General features: G+C 33.1%; 1 protein-coding gene across 1 annotated transcript in view; it reads left to right on the top strand.

Moving 5' to 3' along the window:
* Positions 1–23,804, top strand: part of LOC134699513 (uncharacterized) — an 84,814-nt gene extending 61,010 nt beyond the window's left edge. The window contains exons 8-13 of the mRNA XM_063561112.1: positions 17,797–17,954; positions 18,354–19,586; positions 20,443–20,481; positions 21,118–21,198; positions 22,224–22,704; positions 23,250–23,804. Coding sequence (XP_063417182.1) covers positions 17,797–17,954; positions 18,354–19,586; positions 20,443–20,481; positions 21,118–21,198; positions 22,224–22,704; positions 23,250–23,281 — 2,024 coding nt within the window. The 3' untranslated portion in view covers positions 23,282–23,804. The remainder of the gene's footprint in view (positions 1–17,796; positions 17,955–18,353; positions 19,587–20,442; positions 20,482–21,117; positions 21,199–22,223; positions 22,705–23,249) is intronic.
* The last annotated feature ends 1,283 nt before the right edge of the window (positions 23,805–25,087 follow it).

Genomic DNA, 25,087 nt, shown 5'->3' with positions numbered 1-25,087 from the left:
TTTCAACATTTGCATTATAAAAATAACAAATAAGTAAGACATAACTCTGTGATTACAGTTAAGAAAAAAAAAGGTTTATTTTAATAAATTTATGATATGACATTGAGGATCCTGGAGTTATAGAACTTTATTTGTTCAAATAGCGACTGGCATATAATGTGCTCATTGAGCAGCTCTTTATTAATATATACAATGCATTGTAATAGTTAGATATCCCAAGACGTTGGGTTAAATTCTCATTAAAGAAAACTACAGCAATTCCTTTGATTAATCTTTCTTTTCTGCAAGCAGTCTATAGCATGTGCCAAATGTGTCACAATGATATTCCTGAAGTTGTGGTTAAGTCAATGATAACAAAGCAATAATCTCCCTTTGCCTTTTCTGTTATCATTGATGGTTCTACCAAATGCTTATTTATTTATTTTGGAATGATCAACAACCCAGGTAAACTTTATCCAACACTGTTTATTTTAATTGATTAATTCACAATTGTTAATATTTCAACATTAACTAAATATTAAATGTATTCTGATACGAGTTCTGGTTTGTCAAAGGTCAAGGTTACAACATATATTTTTAGACAGAAATTAAGCTAAATTTTGGTTTTCGGATCAAATCTTTTGAATCAAGTCTATCTGTTACCAAACCCGGTTGATAAATGCCAAAACTCGGTGATGAATTTTGGATGAATACATTTAAATTCAAGATGATCAAAGTTCACAGCAGATTGATAGTCTAAAGTTTTGACAAAATTTATCTTTCCAGATGGTATCTGTTTAATAATATGTATAACTTTAACCAAACTTCAACATGCCAGATGTGATTGGAAAAACACTTATTATTTTTTCGGTTCAGTAAGTTAAAGGTCAAGGGCATAGCAACTATTTATAGACTGATTTGTTTGGAAAAGTTATGTTACTTTTTGAACTGTATGCCAAACAAAAGTGAAAGATCCTGAAGATAAAAAAAAACAATCAAAAAGTAAACAACAGTATACAAAATACAACATAGAAAACTAATGAAAAAACAGTATCTGATTTGTATCTTAAACATAAAGCAGTTAGAGCAAAACTGATCAAAAGTCGAGGTCTTCCTTCTCTGAAAAATTCCGGTAAAAAGGGACAATCTGTTTTCGAAGTCATTGCTCCTGAAATGTCCATTTTTAGCAATTAATTTTTTGTATTGTTTGTTTAATATCTTGAAATAAAAAAGAAAATGTCATAAATAAAGTAATGGAAAAGTTTTGTTCTTAATGACGATTTGACCTAATCTTGTTTTGTTTATTTTTTGGTAAATTGTCTTCTAACCTTTAAAACACAGGGAGGAATTAAGTGAAGGCAGCAAGATAAGATCAACAAACAGATCAACTTGATGGAAATCGTCACATTACTCCTTGTTGGAATAATTACTGTGAATTCATTTTTAGATATTTTCCTGACAACTCTAATAGTTTAGAAAACATTAGAAATATGATCAGCTGGATGAGATTGTGACATTAACAACTTATGAATGCAACTCTCTGAGATCAACATGAAAGTGAAAAAGTGTGAAATTTAGCAGACTCCTTGTTGGATTTATTGCCCTGAAATAATAGTTTTATTTTACAAATGTTTATCATTATGCAGATTATTTCTAAACCTCCTATAGATTATTTAAAACAGTAAACGGTAAAACAAGATCATTGATACCAGTTGTACAATACAATTATTTCATTGATTGATTGAATTATTGATTAATTGGTGTTAAACACCTCTTTCAGCACTATGTCTGTTTTGTTGTGGTTGGTTTGTACCTGCGTCGCCAAAGATGGAAGCAGATCTAGTAATGGCTCGACCCGTCTGCTCGTAAGAAATATATCACAGAATTGTCTTAGCTTCTGTAAAAGGGAGTGATTTGATATTTTGTCTGCAGCTTGGTAGTGTTAAGTTGAAGCGAGTAAGCATTTTTTGTCGAGTCTGCAACTTCTGTTGCAGAGAGCACGACACAGGGATAGTGATCTGGTGGCCGCGATGGTGTTAACTAACTACTTTAAAACTTTATATTTTAGAAGGTGGAAGACTTGGATGCTCATACCTTGTATATAGATGCCTTATGTTATGAAGTTTCCGTCTGTCATATGTCCCTTGTCCTTGACCTCATATTCATGGTTCAGTGACTTTTTGAAATTTCTCTCTTATTATGTATATTAGGATAACATTATATGTAGTACATGCATGTAAATTAAGGAAAGTATCTCCCTCATGCAAAGCTCTGATTCCTTTCACGAATTTGGCTTTACTTTTTGGACCTTGTGGATTATAGCTCTGCATCTTTTATATAAGCTTTGAATTACACATATTTTGGCCACGAGCATCACTGAAGAGACACGTATTGTCGAAATGCGCATGTGGTGCAGGAAAATTGGTACTGTTAATGTTATTACTACCACTGGGTCGATGCCTCTGCTGATGAACTGTTAGTCCCCGAGAGTATAACCAGCCCAGAAGCCAGTACTTCGGTACTGGAATGAAAATACGGATTTTTTTGGTGTTATTCAAATTTGCTGCTACAAAATGTTAGAAATTATTATAAATTAAGGAATGTATCTCCCTCATGCAAAGCTTTGATTTCTTTCACAGATTTGGCTATACTTTTTGGATCTTGTGGATTATAGCTCTACATCTTTTATATATGCTTTGGATTTCAAATATTTTCATCATGAGCATCACTGAAGAGATGTGTATTGTCAAAATACGCATGTGGTGCAGGAAAATTGGTACTGTTAATGCTATTACTACCTCTAGGTCGATGCCTCTGCTGGTGAACTGTTAGTCCCCGAGGGTATCACCAGCCCAGAAGCCAGTACTTCTGGAATGAAAATACGGATTTTTTTTGTGTTATTAAAATTTGCTGCTACAAAATGTTAGAAATTATTATAAATTAAGGAAAGTATCTCCCTCATGCAAAGCTCCGATTCCTTTCACAGATTTGGCTATACTTTTTGGACCTTGTTGATTATAGCTCTACATCTTTTATATATGCTTTGGATTTCAAATATTTTCGCCATGAGCATCACTGAAGAGACATGTATTGTCGAAATGCGCATCTGGTGCAGGAAAATTGGTACCGTTAATGTCATTGCAAGGTCCTCATGCCCGTCAGACAGTTTTCATCTGACCTCGACCTCATTTCATGGACCAGTGAATAAGATTAAGTTTCCCTGGTCTAGTCCATATATCAGATACTTTAAATCTTTTATAATTGGTGTATAAAATGAGTGTAAGGTGTATATGTCCAACTGGCAGGTGACATCTTACCTTGACCTCATTTTCATGGTACAGTGGTAATGTTAAGTTTTTTTTTTGTTTTAGTCTTTTTTAGCTGACCTGGCCCGAAGGGCCAAGTGAGCTTTTCTCGTCACTTGGCGTCCGCCCGGGGTCGTCCGGCGTCGTCCGTCGTCGTCGTTAACTCTTTACATTTTGAACTTCTTCTAGAGAACCACTGAACGGAATGAAACCAAACATGGCATGAATGATCCTTATGCGGTGTTGACCAAGTGTTGTCACTTTGCAGCCAACTCATTATCCAAGATGGCCGCCAGCGGGGACTGAGTTTAACATAGGACCCTATGGGAAATGCATACAAATGAATTCTTTTAGAGAACCACTGAATTGAATGAAACCAAACATGGCATGAATGTTCCTTATGAGGTGCTGACCAAGTTTTGTTACTTTGTAGCCGATCCATCATCCAAGTAGGCCGCCAGCGAGGGACTTCGTTTAACATAGGACCCTATGATAAATATATACAAATGTTTTCTTTTAGAGAACCACTAAATGGAATGAAACCAAACACGGCATGAATGTTCCTTATGAGGTGCTGACCAAGTGTTGTTACTTTGTAGCCGATCCAACATCCAAGATGGCAGCCAGCAGGGGGACTTCGTTGAACATAGGACCCTATGGGAAATGCATACAAATGACTTCTTTTAGAGAACCACTAAATGGAATAAAAAAAAACGTAGGATGAATGTTCCTTATGAGGTGCTGACCAAGTGTTGTTACTTTGTAGCCGATCCAACGTCCAAGATGGCCGCCATTTGGGGACTTAACATAAGACCCTATGGGAAATACATACAAGTTTTTTTCATAAAGCAGTGGCGGATCCAGGGGGTGGTCCCACGGCGCACCGGCCCACCCCCATAACAAACCTCAATTTTTAAAGGCAGTGCTTTAAGGCCTGACTTTTAAGTCATGAGGTTCATCTTTTCATACGCAATCTTTGCAGGGGGTCTTTTGGCCAGAAATAGATCCGGAAATGTTCGAATTTCTCCTCTTCTTTTTATGGTATGATATGGTTTTTATTTCTTTCATTTACATTGGGGACTAAAGAAACGATCAGTGTGTTTTGTTTGTTTTATAGAACTTGTTATGAGTGTGTATTTTGCATTATAAGCAGTCAACCTGACTACAAACTATCATTATGTGTATTCCGTGCGGAAAGAGGTCGGGTCAATTTCGAGTGTTATCTGACATCTAAAGATTCTTTAATTAGTTCAGACGTTGATATAACAATGAAAAGTCGACTGAACATGATTAATATTGCATCTTCTATAATTCAAAGCGGAATTCGGTTTATGAACGAGAAACTGTAAAGCGTTTTCAATTTCGGTATTAGTTATGTATGTTGTCTACGTATTATCCTGGTTCCCGGTACTACGTTCCGGGTATTAGCTTTTTGTGTATGTGATGTGTAACATTACGATCGGGTACCAGCCAATCTACGTGTGTATGTGTACATGATTTCCCGCCAAAATGACCGTTTTACAGCTATGGAAAAAATAGTCCACAAACGTTCCGTATAATGATATCAAATTCATAATTAATCGTAACTTTTTTTTATCTTTGTATAATAAATATAACAAAATCGATTCCACAAAATTGAAAATAGCATTATTTTACGAGGATTTCTCATATTTTTCTCACTTCCGGCGCAGTAATACGTATGTTTCGAAGAAGCTCGAAGAATTTGACAAAGTGAATTGAGAAGGAAACGGATAGATTTACGTCCTTGCTATCAGGTAAAACAATTTAAATGTACAGAACAAACACATTTACTTCACCCAAATAGTACAGGCTTAAGCTTTTTGTTGTCTTATACACGACTGTAGTCTAGTCGACGGCGGTGACCTACAAGGTACGGGTCATACTGGGTCAAGTCTAAATATGTAAACATATCCACGTGCTATTAGGGAGAAAGCATCGTAATGCAATATCTACAATTTTTCCTCCTTTATACATCGTTTAACCAGATATATTTCTACTTTATAAATCGTTTAACCCGATATATTTCTCTCAAATACACTTAAACACGGGTTGTATGTACGTATCTTTTAGTGTTTTCTTGTCCTTATTAAAGTTCATTTGTTGATGTTTAAATATTTTTGAACGACTGAACACAGGAGTGAATGAATGCAACAATTATATATACTGAAGACTTGGGCTGTACAATGATAGTGTACGTATTGCATACTGATAATTATTCTAGCTAGCTAGCAGTAATTATGTTAATTTAGGATGTAATGACAGGAATTCATGAGCTCAGGCTTTCTGGAAAAAATATCAATGACAATGTAAACAGGAACAAAACATTGACACGAATGCTGCTCTCTTCTATGTTATAGTTATTTAGGTATGTGTGTTGCACAAGTTTCAAAAAAAATAAGTTATAAAACTTTTTTTCAGGGCACAAACCCACTTTAAAGACACTTGTCTACTGCCATACCCATCCTAATTTCATGCACCATTTGCAAGCAAGAGACTGAATGGTTTGCAAAATTAAAAATCAGGACGGTGTCCAATTAAAACAAAAGAACTAAACTGGATGAATATTGTAGGAGAAATCTAGAGGAAAGTTTTGATTTGTGAAATTGGTTTTCCTGAAAAGCCATTCATCCTAGCCTGCAGAAAGGAACTATAACTCTCCACCACCAACTGACGAGCTAATGTTGAGCTTCACATATGGAATTAATCAAATACCATCAACGTTTGTGTTTTCAGCACAGATTTCACAAGTTATGACACAGCTGTGTTTTTATACCTGTTTATAGAGTTGTATACTAAATTTTATTTTTTTTATCAATAAATATATATTGTGTCATTTAAGAACTTGTATTTTGCCAAAAGATGCATACTAGTGAATGAAAGTGGTGCAGATCATTTTGCTTTGGTATATAGAATTGAATTACAATTGTTCATGTTATTGGAATGCTTATAAAAATAAGGAGATGTGGTACAATGTATATGATATTTAGTGAGTTAATCAAGCAAAAGTGAATAAGAAATTGGTATAAGCAGTTACAGGTACATGTACTACTGTACAATCTCAAACAATGAGAAAAACTCATACCGTAAAGAGAATTTCATATTTACTTACAAGTAAGTTTTGTTTTTGCGTTGAATAATTTTCTTCTATTGTTTTAATTGCAAATATTGGAAGTGGTTAAAATGCTAATGAGACAGCTGTTATGGCCACAGAGCCTTAATTGAAAACTTCTTTTTCATTCATACCAGTAGATTTTGCCTGGAGTTAGAAACATATCTGCCAACTTTTCAAAATGCACATGGGGGTTTTACATGAAAGATGGTTCATATAGTCATACAAAACCTCCAAGGGGGCCTTCAAATGGAAGCAGGACAAGTCGCCCCACTGGCTAATCGCCCCACTTTTTAAAAAAACGCCACAAACTGATTTATCAAATCGCCCCACATGTGAAATTGGTTAAATCATGTTTAATATTACTCCTGCCAACTTGCCCTACTTATAAAAAAACGGTAATATTTAGATTAATAATATATATATAATTAAAAATAGAAACTCGCACCACTTTAATGAAAACTAATGTACACAGAATACAAACAAACCGAAAATTAATTTACTTACTATTATTGATATATACTGAAATTATAATTCTAAAAAAACCCTGATTGTTAAAGAATAACTAAGTTTTGAAGCTCTAAGTTATTTGCATAACAATTGAAAAGAAACCTGTTAAATGTATCATAATGCAATATATGGAATTGAACTTATATTCCATGGGATAACATCTTTTTCCATAAGTGGGGTGAGTTGGCATTACTAAATTCATCCTGGTTATTAATATATTTATCTAGATTTCACCGATTTCCATTAGGTGGGACCAGTTGGCAGGGGTAATATTAACGGGATTTAACACGGTTCACAAGTGGGGGGCGATTTGGTAATCCAGGTTGGGGCAGTTTTTTTGTCGAGCCTGCAACTTTTGTCGCAGAAAGCTCGACATAGGGATAGTGATCCGGGGGCGGCGGCGATGTTAGCTCAGTTCTTAAAAGCTTTATATTTTAGAAGGTGGGAGACCTGGATGCTTCATACTTTGTATATGGTTGCCTCATGTTACGAAGTTTCCGTCAGTCACATGTCCAATGTCCTTGACCTCATTTTCATGGTTCAGTGACTACTTGAAAAAAAAAGTTAAATTTTTTGTAATGTTAAATTCTCTCTTATTATAAGTAATAGGATAACTATATTTGGTATGTACGTAGCTTGCAAGGTCCTCTTGCCCGTCAGACAGTTTTCACTTGACCTCGACCTCATTTCATGGATCAGCGAACAAGGTTAAGTTTTGGTGGTCAAGTCCATATCTGAGATACTATAAGCAATAGGTCTAGTAAATTCGGTGTATGGAAGCACTGTAAGGTGTACATGTCCAACTGACAGGTGTCATCTGACCTTGACCTCATTTTCATGGTTTAGTGGTTATAGTTAAGTTTTGTGTTTTGGTCTGTTTTTCTTATACTGTTTGCAATAGGTCTTCTATATTTTGTGTATAGAATGGTTGTAAGGTTTCATGGTTCAGTGACTACTTGAAAAAAAGTTAAATTTTTTGTAATGTTAAATTCTCTCTTATTATAAGTAATAGGATAACTATATTTGGTATGTGCGTAGCTTGCAAGGTCCTCTTGCCCGTCAGACAGTTTTCACTTGACCTCGACCTTATTTCATGGATCAGCGAACAAGGTTAAGTTTTGGTGGTCAAGTCCATATCTGAGATACTATAAGCAATAGGTCTAGTAAATTCGGTGTATGGAAGCACTGTAAGGTGTACATGTCCAACTGGCAGGTGTCATCTGACCTTGACCTCATTTTCATGGTTTTGTGGTTATAGTTAAGTTTTGTGTTTTGGTCTGTTTTTCTTATACTGTTTGCAATAGGTCTTCTATATTTTGTGTATAGAATGGTTGTAAGGTGTACAGGTCTACCTGGCAGGTTTCATATGACCTTGACCTCATTTTCATGGTTCAGTGGTCAAAGTTAAGTTTTTGAGTTTTGGTCTTTTTTTCTAATACTATATGCAATAGGTCAACTATATTTGGTGTATGGAAATATTTCATGAGCTACATGTCAGTTGCGCAGGTTTTATTTGACCTTGATCTCATTTTTTACAATTCATTGCTCAGTGTTAAGCTTTTGTGTTTTGGTCTGTTTTTCTTAAACTATAAGCAATAAGTCAATTTTATTTGTTGTATGGAAGAATTGTTAGCTGTACTTGCCTACCTGGCATGGTTTATCTAACCTTGACCTCATTTTCATGGTTCAATTGTCAATGTTTAGTTTATTTGGTTTATGTTAAGATTATGTGACAGTTGTAATAAAGCTTTATTATTAGGATTATCAACATAATATCAATGATTAGTAAAGAAGGCGAGACATTTCAGTGTGTGCACTCTTGTTTTTAAAGTGGGACGATTTGTCATGGATTCCCTTCAAATATATTCTAATGTGGTTTTTGGCTTCTCCGTGCATTAACAAGCTCATAGCCATTGTTGAATTAATTGTTTTCTTTAAAATAGTCGACAAAATTGCTCTTACAAAATTTCCATTTGGGAGCCTTGAGCTCGATGGGGGAAATACTCTGCAAATACTGACAGTTGCCAGGTATGGTCATCAAAAAAGTTGACATGTTACTATGTAAATTTACCATTATGTTACTTGATGTTCTTGCTATAAACACAGTACAGAGACTAGTCAATCTTTGTGAACTATTTTTTATGAGAGTCATAGAATATGTGTATACAATCAATAATTAAGAATAGTCTATTTATATTGAAAAGGAAAAGTTCTTATATGTCTAAAGAAGAGGGACGAAAGACACCAAAGGGACAGTCAAACTCATAAATTTAAAGCAAACTGACAAGGCCATGGCTAAAAATGCATTTCATGGGAGGCACATAAAATATACTGTAAACATAGACTATAGATATAGGTGAACTAGGTACAAAAGAACTCTGAATCTTAAATTCTACAAACCACCTCTGTTCTATGGAAGATAATGGTATAACTGGACTAGAAATACACACAACCTGTAATTAACTGCCTTTACAGCGCTTTCGCGCTTTGATTTTTTTAAGTGTCTATTTTTTCAATAACTATAGCTAATTAACAAATTAACACTTAATAGTTATCAAAAGTACCAGGATTAAGATTAATCCTTTCATCACACTAATTGGTTATGGATTACCTGGATACCTGTTGGTGTCACAATGATAGAATACGGATCAATGTGTTTCACCTGTATACATGTAATTAAATTGTCAAAACAGCTCGTCAATATGAAATAGTTGACTTCTTATTTTGAAGGGTAAATACAAATTATTTTTGTATTTTTAAGTGAAATTTCCATATATAATTGTATTCTCCAACTAACGGAGTCTCGGTTTTAAATTTCATATATGTACATTTTGAAAAAAAAACAATCATTATGAATGAATTAAATTAAATTTGTTATCTATCTCTTTGAGCATCCCGACTTTCCAATTATTTCTGTTATCTTAAAAATCAAAGCTACCATGGGGGTGACGAGTTGCGAATGTGAGCGATCTAACAGTGAGTTATCACTTCTAAAAACCTACTTGAGAACAACTATGGGACAATCGCGTTTAAACGGACTTGCGTTGATGCATGTGCACTACAGTTTGGATCTAAACATAAACAAATTATAGATAACTTTGCAAGGAAACCCCGAGAAGCATGATGTTGAATGACCTGATAAACGACTCTTAAGTTTGTAAGATATTGTATAAAGTCTTAAATAAAAATCAGTTTTACATGTCTTTAAATTCCTTTTACCTAGGAATATGTGCATCGCATGGTGTTGTCCAAATTCATGATCTTCCATAATGTCGAAGGTATTTTTTAACCTTTTTCATACCATTCAATATTCATTTGGGACCACCCCCAAATTTTTTTCTGGATCCGCCACTGTAAAGAGAACCACTGAATGGAATGAAACCAAACATAGCATAAATGTTCCTTATGAGATGCTGACCAAGTGTTGTTACTTTGTAGCCAATCCATCATTCAAGATGGCTGCCAGTTGGGGACTTAGTTTAACATAGGACCCTATGGGAAATACATACAAATGTCTTCTTCTTAAGAACCACTCAATTGAATGAAATCAAACATAGCATGAATGTTCCTTTCCTTATGAGGTGCTGGCCAAGTGTTGTTACTTTTAGCCAAATTTTATATTTTTTTATATAATTTTAAAAACCCAAATAGAATCAGGTGAGCGATACAGCCTTTAGTTTTATATTAGACATTTGCGGAAACTACGTCTATACCTAGGATTACACTTTAGACTTACGATTTCATTTGACGAAAACAAAGGGTCATCTCAAAGTAAATATATAAATAATAGAGATATATAGTAAAACCAAATGATTTTTTTTTATTGTAAATTTGTCTTTTCGACGACATACGCATATGGTTACAACCTACAATGCATTCGAATCGCTGTATTAGATGTCGCAAGAAATTCCAATGAATTTGTGTATTTTTTTTTAATTGGCGTGATCAACCTTTACTTTATAATGTGTCAAAAATCTAGAGCCACGCTTGTTTATGGAAAAAAATTATCTACATCGTATACTAAAATGATCACAAGATGTCTATAAAAATTGTACTCCAAAAAAAAAACCCCAACGCAAGAACTTGCAGTCTTTTTTCCTGTGTCGTTTAAAAGCTATGACAGGTTTAGTAACCACTCGTCTCTATTGGCCCGTCTGTCCGTTCATCCCTCAAAACTACCTTGGGTAAATTTTATAAAAGTTTTTTTTTGCTCCATTGAGGGGACTCATTTACAAATCGTTATAATTAATAGCGTCGAAGCGTGAAGGTGATTTCTACATCTACCGTGGAGCAACTTGCTGTTTGGTTATTTTCATTTTCAAGACTCACTCTAGAAAAAAAAATCGTCAATATTCTCTTGGCTTGATGGAAGGCAATGATATATTTTTGAAAAATGACGCTTTCAGCGGCATGTTTCTATACTAGTGAACTGAACTTCCTTTACATTTCTCTGCCTACCGCGCTTGGTTCGTATTTACTTTCCATTACATTTCTCCGTCTACCGCTCTTGGTTTCGTATTTACTATTTTACATTTAAACTGGAATTTGCTTTTATTATGATTTCTGTGTAGTAATCAACCGGGAACCAGTTTACATACCTCCGGTCCTTCTTATTACCAAAAAGATCGAAGTGTAACAACCAATGTTGTTAAGATACTCATAAATCTATTGCTATAACTTTATTGATTATGTGAAGTAAAACTAAAACATTGTTAAAACATTAAAAATCTATAATTAATAGGGGAAAACTTGATAGTCTCTTCTTTTTACAAACCACTGCCTTTTTTATAAGAAAATATAATGTGTCCGTGTTGGTACACTTTCCATTGGTTATAAAACAGATCGAAGTACCGGACATCCGACTCGGTCTTTGTTTACAAAGTTACAACAGTAGAGTCTGTAACAGACTGTATCTGTATGACATGTGCATTGAAATGTGCATAAATGTCGATATCGATGCTGGCTTTAATACAGCGGGTCGGGATCGTTCGCCCTGATCGGCGCGATCACTATGTTACGGAATTCTAGTCAAATCGGCACCTGGTCAATTCGGCACCCGGTATAGTCAAATTGGCACCTGGTTAAATCGGCACTTGATATTGTCAATTCGGCACCCATGTTAGATTTGTTTAATATATATTTTAACAGTATTTTAAGCAAAAACAGTAAAAATAAGGAATGGGTTGTCCAGAAATTTTACAGTATTTACCCAAGAAAAGGTAGATAAGGAAGGGGTTGGCCAGAAATATTAACCTAATTTTATCACGTTTATTCACATTTTTAAAGGTTGAATTATTTATTATTTATTATTGGATGCCTAATTGACTTCAAAAAGGTGCCGATTTGACTACATGTCGATTTAACCAGGTGCCGATTTGACTTGTACCATATTATTAAGACCCTAAAGTGAGTTTGAATATTGTACGGTGTTTTACTTGGTGGAATGTCAATACACTCACAGAAGAGTTATTCTTTACTTGCTTTTCCTCAATAATTGTGTCGTGGTATTCTTTGAATTTCTCGGCAGTTATGGTTCTCTTCGGACATGCTTTTAAGGGGAATTCGTCTGGTTCAATAGCGTGAATCAGTCCCTCAACTTCTTTGTACATAAATACTAACTTTGGCTTGAATGTTTTGTTCGTCCTTGTTTGGAGATCTTGTTGTAGTTCCAGTTTGGCAAGCATTTTGGAGACTTATCCATCCTCTTTTGACTTGTAATCTCCGGTGATAAATATTGCTGCTTGACATGTTTATTTTTGTTACCGGGTAGGGGTCAAATACGATGGCTCCATATTAAATTATGAGATCAATTCCTAAAGGTCTAGTTCATTATCCAATCTGACACAAATTTCAATAACTGGAATGCCACCCAAGTTGAATATATGGTGACCCACTATAACAGCATAATTACTTGGGATTGTGTTTAATACCATGATAGTTCAATGGCATAAACTTAAATGGAGACAAAATTTAATATGAAAGATTGAGGATTAGTGTAAAATAAAAATAAACTAGCTTACCATAATATATGATTAAAGAATGAATATCAAATTATATGGGTCATGGCAAGGACGTATAACTAACATATACTAATATTCGTCCTTGGTCATGGGCAGAGTTGTTATAAAATATCAATATGGCAGAGAAGTGGTTTCAAGTTTCGTAGAAAGGGACCTGACTGACATGAAATATATAAAATCAAAGGAGTATCCCTATTTGTCTAATCTTCAATGTGAAATAAAACAAGTATAACAATATTGTGTAAATCTAAAGAAATAGAATTTGCTTCAAGTAACAGAAATAACTACATTTGTGTATGTCACTAGTACCTTATTTAATGAGTATGTGGGTAATTAGTCCTAAAAACAATGTATAACATATGACCTCAGGAGCATTATTTACTATTTCTATTTACTGTTCTGATAAAAAAAAAAATTACTTTCAATGTGTCACACTTCGCATTCAAAAATTTAAAAAAATGAAAATATCAGTATAAAAACGTTTAAAATTGAACAAGAATGCGAAGTCATATATTTATAGGACTAGTGGGGTATAAGAGCTTATTACAACAGGCTCTTCATAATCATTTGGTTTGAAAGGATACTAGTAGTCTGGATTCTTGAATTAGAAAAATGTAATTGCAAGAAAAAAGAAACACATTAATTAGAATACTTTAGATCATTCAGGTAGTCTTTATTTAGTACGTACAAAAGAACAGCAAGTAGTCATTGGATATTGTAGATCATATAAATAGTCTTGACCTATTTATTAGTACAAAAGAACAGCTAGTAGTCATAGGATATTGTATATCATTCCAGTATTATTGACCTATTTATCTGTAAAAAAAAAACAACAGACAGTAGTCATTGGATACTGTAGATCATTCAGGTAGTCTTGACCTATGTATTTGTACCAAAAAAAACATGCCAGTAGTCATTGGATACTGTAGATCATTTAGGTAGACTAGTCTTGACTCTTGACCTATTCATTTGTATTTTAAAAAAAACCAGTCAGTTGTCATCTTCACTTCACACACTCATATACGAATATCAATTATATGCTTACAAGACCTGTTGCAATGTTCAACTTATTATGGTATGTGAAAATCAAGACTTGCATAAAAAATATCCCAATATTAGAGGTAGTGGCGTCATTTTTCCTCAGAGCTTTCAGCTCTTTGATTACTTCTGATTTCGGATAATTCAACTCAGTCAATTACATGCAGCGTCACAGACCCAGACAGGTCATTAACCTTGACTAATTTGAAAATTAAAATTTCAATTATTTGAGTTCATCTTTTTTACATTTGAATATAGTCTGAACATTTTGAATTATATATTCTACTTAAAAATATTCATTGATAACGGTGTCAAGGGCGGATCCAGCCATTTTCAAGAAGGTTCCCAACCTAGTGTTCAGAGGAATGTTAACCTTATACCCCCATTTAAATGCATTTGTCATCCAAAAAAAGGATGGGTTCCAACCACCGGAACCCTCACCCTGGGTCCGCCACTGGGTGTTATTTTTTCGAGGTATTTTTTTTTTTTTTTTTAAACGGTAGAAAAATTAAACAGTTGGTCTAATTCATAAAATAAAAATAAAGAGCACATACAATGATAAAATAAAGAATCGTTAATATCTTCTTCACACCTACAATGTACATAAATAACCATCATGTTCTTAAAAAAAAGAAAATGTAACTATATATGCATTTTAATGTGCCTATTGTTATGCGTTTACTTTTCTACATTGGCTAGAGCTAAAAAATAATAATTGTGGCGATTAAAATTCGTCATTGGCGAAAGAATTTGGCGAAAGAAATATATATCCATAACGATTTATTTTCAGACATCTTGTTTGTTTACTTTTTTAGGGTTTCTCTGACTTTACCGATCAGACAATACTCGGAATTCACCTTGAACTCGTTAAGATTTCGACAGAAAAACAATAATCAGCTGATTGCATTTATGGCTATCGACATCAAAGGACTAATTAATAAAGGTGTTGATTGTATGATATGACAAAATGATATCGTTAAATGGCTTCTGTCACATGTCTCAAAAGGGGTTTATTTACCGCTTTGCGACGCACGTGTTTGAAGCAAAATTTACGGTTCCTCTCCTTCTTTTGAAAAGAAAATTATTGTTATGACGAAAAATGTTCAAAAGCTAGAAAGGTCTCTGATTTTAAACTTTATCATTTAACTTTCATATAGATCATTGATTTGAGTGGATACTTCAAAGTCGTTTCAGTAACACAGGTATTTCAAGCATATAGTTTTACTTATTTACGATGGTCTAGAAAAGAAAACTGTCGTTATGAAGAAATCTATTTAAAAGGTTGGCATGAGAGTTATAACCCTTCAATGTAATGACTACACCTTACACGAGGGATCAATTCCAAGTAATAAGATTCTTCGTTTTGTTGTAAAAAAAACACTTCTTATTTTATTTATTTTGGGGGGGGGGGGGGTGCTGGAAAAAAAGAAAGTTTTAAAGGAAAAATATATTTGGCGAAAAAAATAATAAAGTGGCGAAAAATATATTGTTTTGGCGAAAGAGGTGGCGAAAAAAATAATTGACCCAGGGGAAACCCTGCTAGAGGTACAGGGGGAGGGTTGAGATCCCATAAACATGTTTAACCCCGCTGCAATTTTGCGCCTGTCCTAAGTCAGGAGCCTCTGGCCTTTGTTAGTCTTGTATGGTTTTTAATTTTATTTTCTTGTGTATAATTCGGAGTTTAGTATGACGTCCATTATCACTGTACTAGTATACATATTTTTAGGGGCCAGCTGAAGGACACCTATGGGAAGACCCGTTGGTGGCCTTCGGCTGTTGTCTGCTCTGTGGTCGGGTTATTGTCGCTTTGACACATTTACCATCATTTCCTTTCTCAATTTTATACACATTTAATAATGTCATTGTGCTTCTTAGTTGATCGCCCTTTCCTAACACTAAGTCTTGCTGAAATAAATTTCTAGTTGTCCCAACCTAGGCAATGACAATTTTTTTTTTTTTTTTTTATATTTTACCATTCTTTCATACTCCGGTCTCTGTCCGTACCTTTAAATTAAGCGCAACCTTGATAACAACATATCCTAGATACAATTTGTAAAACCCCAATGTTCAAAAATTGAAAAAAGTCGTACGAGTTGGATCTAGTTTTGGAACGGCATTATATGTTTTCACTTTGAGATGACCCATGATTTAAATGCTACCTGTAAGTGTAATTGTAATCCCAATCGTAGGTGTATGAGAGTTTCCGCAAATGTCTAATACTATATGCAATATGTCAACTGTATTTGTTGTATGGAAATATTTTACAACTCAACATACTGAAGCTGCACACCAAATATAAATTATCATTCCCTTAAAAAAAGCCAAGAAAACTTTTACAAATTTCATTGTACAATGAGTGTTGTAAAATGATAAACTGTTAGCAAACAGGAAGGGGATACACAGCAGATATAACAAGAGTGAACACGCTGAAATGTCTCGCATGTTCATTGATTTTATGTTGATAGTCCTAAATATCTGAATATATAGTTTTACTACAGGTATCACAATAACTCAACATAATTAAAGAACATGAAGCCAAAGTCAGATAAACTAAACCAAAATACATATGCACCTTAATTTTACAATCATTGGATACACAAAATATAGTTGATTTGTTGCTTATATAGTTTCATAGAAACAAACTTGAAAATTAGGTCAAGGTAAAAGAAAACCTTTTACCAACAAATGCCATAGATATTGCTTATTAGGTTTTTCTCAGAGTAAGGTATTAAACCTCCAATTCATGACTTATTTACGAATTAAATAATTTTGAGTGCTGAAAAACCATAAAACTGGGATTTGTTTTTTGTGTGTGAATTTAAGGGCTCAAACTGAGAATTTCCTCAATTTTGATAAATTAAGAAATAATAATCTAAGTTGTCTTTAGGTGAAATTTTCTAATTAGTATATGCCTTGTGGTTATACAGCTCTGAACGTGTTTAGGTCTCATACATTTGGCTTTCGAATCTTTGAATTTGAGCATTCCTTATGAAGGTTAATCATGTTTATCTAGAAAAGCACCTCATACGCACAAAATGAGTAATTAGTAAGACAAACTCAAACAGAATTAAGACATTTTCAGACAAATAGAGACAGTATACATAACTTGCTTCCCATGATATAACAATGCATTTAAATTACATCTGAAATAATTTCTTTTTAATAGAAGAAAATGATTGACACAGTCCATTATAAAAGCCGAAAATAAAATGTTATTTTTAAGCCAGACAACTATTTTTTTGTGAATTCGTTCCTCCGTTGCTGGTACAAACTGTATCTGCTGGTAAGGGACGACATCAAAAGAGCAATGAAGGATAAAAAACTTAATTCTTATAGTTTGGGGGTGGGGGGTTAAACTTGCTGCAAGTTTTGTTTATCCTATATCGATTTTACATATATCAATATGGGTCAATCAATTTTCCCCAAATTAAGTTAAGAGGGGGGTAGGGGGGGCAGTAAAAAAACTATCTGAATTAAGTTTTTTATCCTACATTGAACTTTTGATGCCGTCCCTAACTCGTCTTCTGATTGACTGACGTTATTTTGTTATCAGACCATAGACTTAATTTAGTCATGTGACCGTGAAGTCATCAACGTTTTTTCAAGGTTTTCTACGGTTTAAATTAAATTATTAGAAATGACTGTAATATTTTTTCTGTCTATTCAAAATAACATAAAAAATGTGGTGCACACTGTTCAGTGTGCACCAGATTTTTTATGTTATTTCTTCATAGACAGAAAAAAATATTACAGTCATTTCTTAAATGAATGATGATATGAATTCTTTATACATGGTATACACATTTCTTTGTAGATTTATTCCAATTATGGATGGATTCAATACACTGTTACAGTAGATTGGAAGAGGACAGAAATAAATCTGATGGCAACAAGAGAACATCAGATGATCTTGATCCACCGATAGTTATTGTTGGCACTTGGAAAGATGCCTTGATCTGTGATGTAGAAGAGGTATTGGAAATTACAAATGTTGTCAGATGTTTTTATAAAAAAGAAGATGTGGTATGTTTTCCAATGAGACAACTCTCCAAAAGAGACCAAATGACACAGAAATTAACAACTATAGTATAGATCACTGCACGGCCTTCAACAATGAGAAAAGCCCATACAGCAAAGTGTTTATTTGTACAGATACCTGTTTTACTGTTTCACCAGACCAACACATATGACATATATTGACAATATATAAATGCAAGCTTTATCACATTGTAAGGTTAAAAGTGTTTATAGGAAAAGCAATCCGTTTAAATAGTTTACAAAAGATCTTTCAACAATTTTTGAAATATGATATAGTACAATAAACCCATCATACATGTACAAAGATAAGAGGATTATTTTTATTTTTTTTAGATTGATGATGCATGCAGCGAAAATATTTCAAGGTATGCAGAGAATATCTCAGACGATGAACTAGGACATATCAGGCAAATATACTTCATTTCCAATACAGAAGATGATCCCAGTGTATTCCAGAAAATACGAGAAAACATCCTACGTTTAGCAAGAACAATGAGAACATGGAATACAGATTATCCTTTAAAATTTATTCAGCTTGAAAAACGACTTCAAGAAAAGAAGAAGGTGTTACCTATTATTTCCTTTCAAGAAATTCAGAATATTGCTATTGATACACCTCAGCCACTTAATGATGAAGAACTAAAATTGTTCCTGGAATTTCACCATGAGATCAGAGCCTTAGTTTATTTCAATGATCTTCCTTCTTATATTATTTTAGACACACAGTGGTTGTCTGATGTTTTTAGATGTATTGTCACAGCCAAAAAATTTAGTGCTATTAGTATAAGAAATGAAAACAAATGGAAAGAATTGTATAGTAGAGGCAAATTGCATAGCGAGGTTTTAGACGACATATTTAGAAAAAGTGAAAGCATTTTTTCCAAACACAAGGATCATATCCTGAATGTAATGGAGAAATTTGATATCATTATACGTCCTAACACATCGGAAACTCAAAGAGATGCTGGTGATGACAAACCTCTCTATTATCTACCTTGTATGATTAAATCAGAACCCGAATGTGATATATATAAAATGTTTAATGTGACGGAAAACATATGTACTAAGTCTACCTGGTTATGTTATATGTTTAGGTTTCTACCACCTCATTTAATGAATCATTTAATTGCGTCACTGTGCAGGAAATATAACGTTGCAGAAGTTGTCACTAAGGAACAGAAAAGACAAATTACTCTATTCAGAAGCTCAGCTGTCTTTGAGTTACAGAAAACCACAAAATTGAGAAAATTACTTATTATGAAAGGTCCAAATATTATTCAAATTCAGATTTGGCAGTTTGGGAAGCAAGTCACTGTTGAAAGAGGTTTGTTCAAATACATTGCAGACTTTGTGACAGAGGAAATAAGCAAGTTAATAAGTACAAGATTCAAGATGTCCAATGTAAGATTTGAGTTGAAGTGGGAATGTGGCCAAACAAAACCAGAGTGTGTGACAGGATCATTTGATTTAAGTGAAGATCAGGAAAACATATATTATTGTAAGACATGTACTACTATACACACATTCACTGGTGAATGGTTAGATCTACAACATAAAACATCTGATGTAAGTTAAAGATTTATTCATATTTTACATGTTATATGTATTCTATATAGAAAATGTGTAATTATATTGTACACTGGTTACTATCTTTCAGTCCTTCAATCTACCTATATCCTATGAAAGTTTTCCTTGCTTTTCTCCTGGGTACTAAAGTTATAGTTATTGAGTGATACAAATATTATTTGCACTTTAACAGGTCAGTGTGTTACTGTTTGTTATTGAAGAAATAATTCATGGGGGCTTGAATTTATACTAATTTTACAACGGATTGGCTCTTTATGCCGAATATTTTACAGCGAGAGTGAAATATCAGCATAAAGGGCAAACCCGTGGTAAAATCAGTATGAATGCAAGCCCCCATGAATTATTTCTATTCTTATAGGACGAATATGGCAATTCTTTTGGATGGAGGCGCTCTCGGTGAAGAAAAAAAATTGCCATTCCCATAAATAACGCACAATTAAGACGTTAGAGAACAGAGCAAATGGAACTAGTGGCATGCTTTAACGTATTAAGATAGGTTTGAATGATTTTAAATGATAGCTTAATTACTTGCATGTCACAAAAAAACCATATGACGTTGGAGTACAATCAGAACCGCCCGAATAATATATTCATATTTTACCACGGGTGTGTACATAAAGTGTATAATGGACATCATGTTAGATTTCGATATATATGGGTTAAGTAAATTCTAAATTGGGTTAAAGCTCTGCTCTCACCACATACAATTTATGATTATTTTTATTAATAATTGATAGATTTAAGTAGAGTGATGTTTTAATTAAATATAAGGTAGTAGCGGTCAACCGATAGTGGTTATTAACTTTTGTTTAAAAATTATTTTTTATTTTCACAGAGTTCAAGTCAAACCCAAACTACAGTTGAATCCACCAAGGTAACAAGCTATTATTTTATTGTATAGCATATTTGTATAACTAGTAGTAAGTATTACATAAAGTGCAATGTCAAATAAGATAAATTTATAAGTATTACTTGTTTTACTTAAAACAAATTCTTGAGAAAATATCATGCATTCGTCAAATTGAGCAATTGTCTTTGGATTGACACTATATGCTTTGTAATAGTTTATTTCATCGAAATGCAAACTATTGAGACAAGTCATGTTATAAAGTCATGATACTCTTAACTGAGCATTTTTAGCATTTTAGCATTACTGACCGAGTAGGCTATTTCTATGATTTTGCGCCGTTTACCTTCGTCCCTGAATGTAAGAAAACAAACATTTCCTTGAGTTGTATGAAACTTATAGGAAGACTAATTTCCAGTTTTATGAGGTAACTCATCTCTGAAGAGAAATCTAACTTGTTTTACTAATATGCATACATAGCCAAAGAATTTAAACATACTTGCATGCTTGGATATGTCGATTATTCTACCTATCTTTATCAAAATAGAATAAAAGAATATGATAGGTGCCACCTACATTGACAAATTGTCTGCATACACTGTTCATGAATATTACCAACTATTTTCTATTGAAAATGAATGACATACTTTTTTTTGTTTTGAGGTACGTGTCCGTGTCCAAGCTGGTGAGAGGGTGTTTTCGAATGTCAATGAAAGGGCAACAGGAACAGCCATTTCGGCACGGGTATGTAACATCACATTGTATTTTTGTGCTATATTCATTTCCTAAAAATCGAAATGATAAAACAGGAGAAGTTCAGTTTTCCATTCCATATTATAATAAATTAAAGATTGAACAATGACAAGATATATATAGAAGAAGAAAAAAATTGTTAAAAAAAATAAAGGTAAGTGTTCTTTTATCGATGGTTAAAGTTGAACAAATGTTGACTTCCACAAAAATGAATGTGAATTAATTTAAGAATGTAAATTCAAACGCTTGAAACAGAATTGTTGACAGAAATATTTCTATTTCTCTTTCTTACATGTCTATAAAACCAGGTTCAATCCACCATTTTCTGCATTTGAAAATGCCTGTACCAGGTCAGGAATATGACAGTTGTTGTCCATTCGTTTTTGATGTGTTTTGTCATTTGATTTTGTCATTTGATTAGGGACTTTACTATTGAGTTTTCCTTGGAGTTCAGTATTTTTGTGATTTTAATTTTTTTTTATCAACATAAATCCTTTTTATCATTAAATAATGGCATTATTTTCGGTTCAACACTTGCCTTTGTGGAACTTTCCCCTTTGATAGTCATCATACTGCTGTTAGTTAAGTTGAAGCAATCATATTATCGTGAATGTGTTATATTGTTAGACCAGGTGCTAAAAAATATCAACAGATGCATGTTTAATGATAATGGTTTTCCTATGTAAGAAAAAAACATAAATTTGACACTGTTTCCTTAATATCATTGATACCAAAACAAACTATTTCTGAAATATTATCGGCAAGATTTTGTCAATAATTATTTTGAAACATTATTCACAGATTTCTCCAATTGAACAAAAGTTAGTTTCGGCTTTGGTGCCAGCTCCTTAGTTTTACTTATTTATATAGACTGTTATGGTTTTTGTTTTCTTGCAAAAACTTCTGTGAGTACTTGACTAAGTTAACTGTCAATTGATTCAACCAAAACTTATGTGAAGTCTTATTGTAGATTATCTTGTTCGTGTTTTACATCACAACTCTTATTTTCTTTCCAGTTCACAGAAGAGGAAATTAATTTTACAAAGATGGGAATGATAGCATTGAATATTTTTGCTGATGTTTTATATGATCTATTAAAACCAGATAAACCACATCTACGTCCAAGGTGTGATTGTGATATAACATACTTATACAGTGAACATAGGAAACTTAATAAACATGTTCCAAGTAATTCAAACCACCCACGATGTCATCCTGGACCATGGGGAGGATGTTGGCAAGATTTTAAGAATACGGACATAGCTATTGGAGATGATATTGAGCGCATAAGACTTACAAGAAACGAATTACAACATTCTCAGCTATTTAAACTTGACGACATGCGTTTCAATGAATTAAGTAATATATCAAGTGACCTTTTAAAAAGATTTGATCGCCATAACACACCAACAAAGCTGTATACAGATCGTCTGAAGGAAATTCTGGCTAAATCTATTTCTAAAGAGGAAGTGAAATCAATTGAAAATGAAATATCAGGTACATATGTTTTTAACCGTTTTTTTTTTTTTTTTGTATTTCTTAGCCTTTTTCGTTTTTCCTGTAATGTACTGTTTAAAATCCATTAATATAATCTGGGCTATTTTTATGATTTCCTAGAAATGACTTTTACTAGACTTGTTTGTAAAAGAATAAGGGTAAATGAAGACTTGTTTGTATTAAAATATAAGTGTATGTAGACTTAACAATTTATTAAAGTTGAGATTTGCTAAGACCCTGTTGCGATATATTTTATGCGTTCCGTTACCTGATATGAGTAGTCATTCTAACTTCGCCTACTGATTTTGCCATTGATAAATATTTGAAGTATAATTTGAAACAGTTATAACAAGGGTAACTCAGGAATATAAATATTATCATGTTTAGTCTTCTTTAAACTGACAGTAAAAAATGGAGCACCTATTAAATGACATACCAATTGCACTTTGGTAAATTATTCCTAATCATTAAATGTGCATTATACAAATGCCACTGGGCATTAAACAACAACAATCGTTCAATTAGTATATATAATTCTATTTTAGGGATGACGATTGAAGTTGAAATTGAGCACTAAATCAATGTTCAACCACAATAGAGAAACATATCATAAGAAGCCCACAGTCTACCAAAGTAACAGATTTGAAGTCGATCATCTATAATAGAAACATAAATCTGTCAAATTCAGGTTAAAACTATCTATTCATAAAACTATAGACAACAAGTTGAAGAATGTGAACCAAGTGGAAAATATTGGACTAAAGTTAAAGATTTGACCAATATGTGACTGTATAATTACTGGGTTTTTTCAAAAATATTCACATGCAGCAAATACTGTTATATTAATATTGCTAATAACATACTACTCATATAATCGCTATTTACATACTTTAATAATATGTGTGAGACTTTATAAACTTGTATCTATAAGTATCTTTACAGTGAAATCAAGAAAACTTGTATAGTGCCGTGAGAAACATAAGACAAAACAGGAAAGCATGTTCTCTTTGTTTTTCATGAGAAAGACATAAGAAATATTTGTCCATAAGGGCATCAGGTGTTGATGCTAAATATATATTCACAGCTTTATTGGCTGGAATATTGTTTTGTTATGTGTTTATCTTAGATTTTTTTTACATATATCCACCGTCTTATTTCATTCATGATAAAAGGAAAATTAAAAAAATATAGGTAGTTGTTTGATAGTCTTTATAATTCAATGTATTGCTTGAAATATTTGCCAGGTTTTTGTTTTTTGTTTTTGTTTTACCAAAATGAAAATAAGCAATAAACCATGAAGAGACAAATCTATTGCAATATGTGCGTGTTGACCTTTTGAAAGAGTGTAAGTTTATGATAACACATATGATATTACACAGATACTTTTAATCGGTTGGACCTCTTTTTACATTAACATGGATATAGTGAACTGTGTTAGTTTTTCAAATGATGTTCGTTGTTGTTTGCAGAAGAAAAACCAATCAACTTTTTCAGACATTGTCCAAATATTGAAATAAATAAAGGCAACAGTAGTATACCGCTGTTCGAAAGTCATAAATCAATTGAAAAAAAAATAAAATCCGGGGTTACAAACTTTAACTGAAGGAAACACATCAAATATAACAGGAGAACTACAACACAACAGAAACACAACACTAAAATATAACACACGCTGAAACGACCTATGATATAACAATTGCCAAAGTATGCAATCAGAATTAACCAGTATAAGACAAAGTCTGGTCATCATGTGCGTGAAATCAATTGAAAATAACAATTATCAGACAATATCTAATTATTATGTTCTAGAGATCAATCGGAAAGCACTATTACCAGACAATGCTTGGTTATCATGTTTCCGGGATCAATCGGAAATCACCATTATCAGACAACTTATTGTTAGCTTGACTTTTTGTCCTGCAGATCAATCGTCAATCTCATGTATCAATTAATACCTGGTGATCGTGTTCTCGAGATTAATCGGAAATCATCTTTATCATGTTTATCCTTTAAGCATCTGCCCTTGGAAACTCCTGCATATGAACACCAATATTATTTGTTCAGATGCATCAGCCACAAGAAAGGACTTGACTCAAAAACTATATATGATGCTGCTTCTGGTGCATGGTCAATAAACACAAAACATAATGGTTTACGTGACTGCATATCTTATTCACTCAATTCATATGTCATGTTGGTTTTTTTTTAAATTCTATTATTGTGTATTGTCTATTGCAATTGTTTGATATAAAAATTTATATACTGACTGAGCCTATGATGGGTCCCCTATTTGAAATACAATTAATCTATCTAAATGTATTTATCTATCCCTGATGTTTTTTAATGCTTTTTTCTCTATTCTTGCTTAACTCATCTGGCTGTT

Source organism: Mytilus trossulus, unplaced genomic scaffold (genome assembly GCF_036588685.1).
Source record: "Mytilus trossulus isolate FHL-02 unplaced genomic scaffold, PNRI_Mtr1.1.1.hap1 h1tg000070l__unscaffolded, whole genome shotgun sequence".
In the NCBI taxonomy this organism is placed as follows: domain Eukaryota; kingdom Metazoa; phylum Mollusca; class Bivalvia; order Mytilida; family Mytilidae; genus Mytilus; species Mytilus trossulus.
Note: the sequence above shows the minus strand (reverse complement) of the source record. Positions and strands in the feature narration are given on the sequence as shown.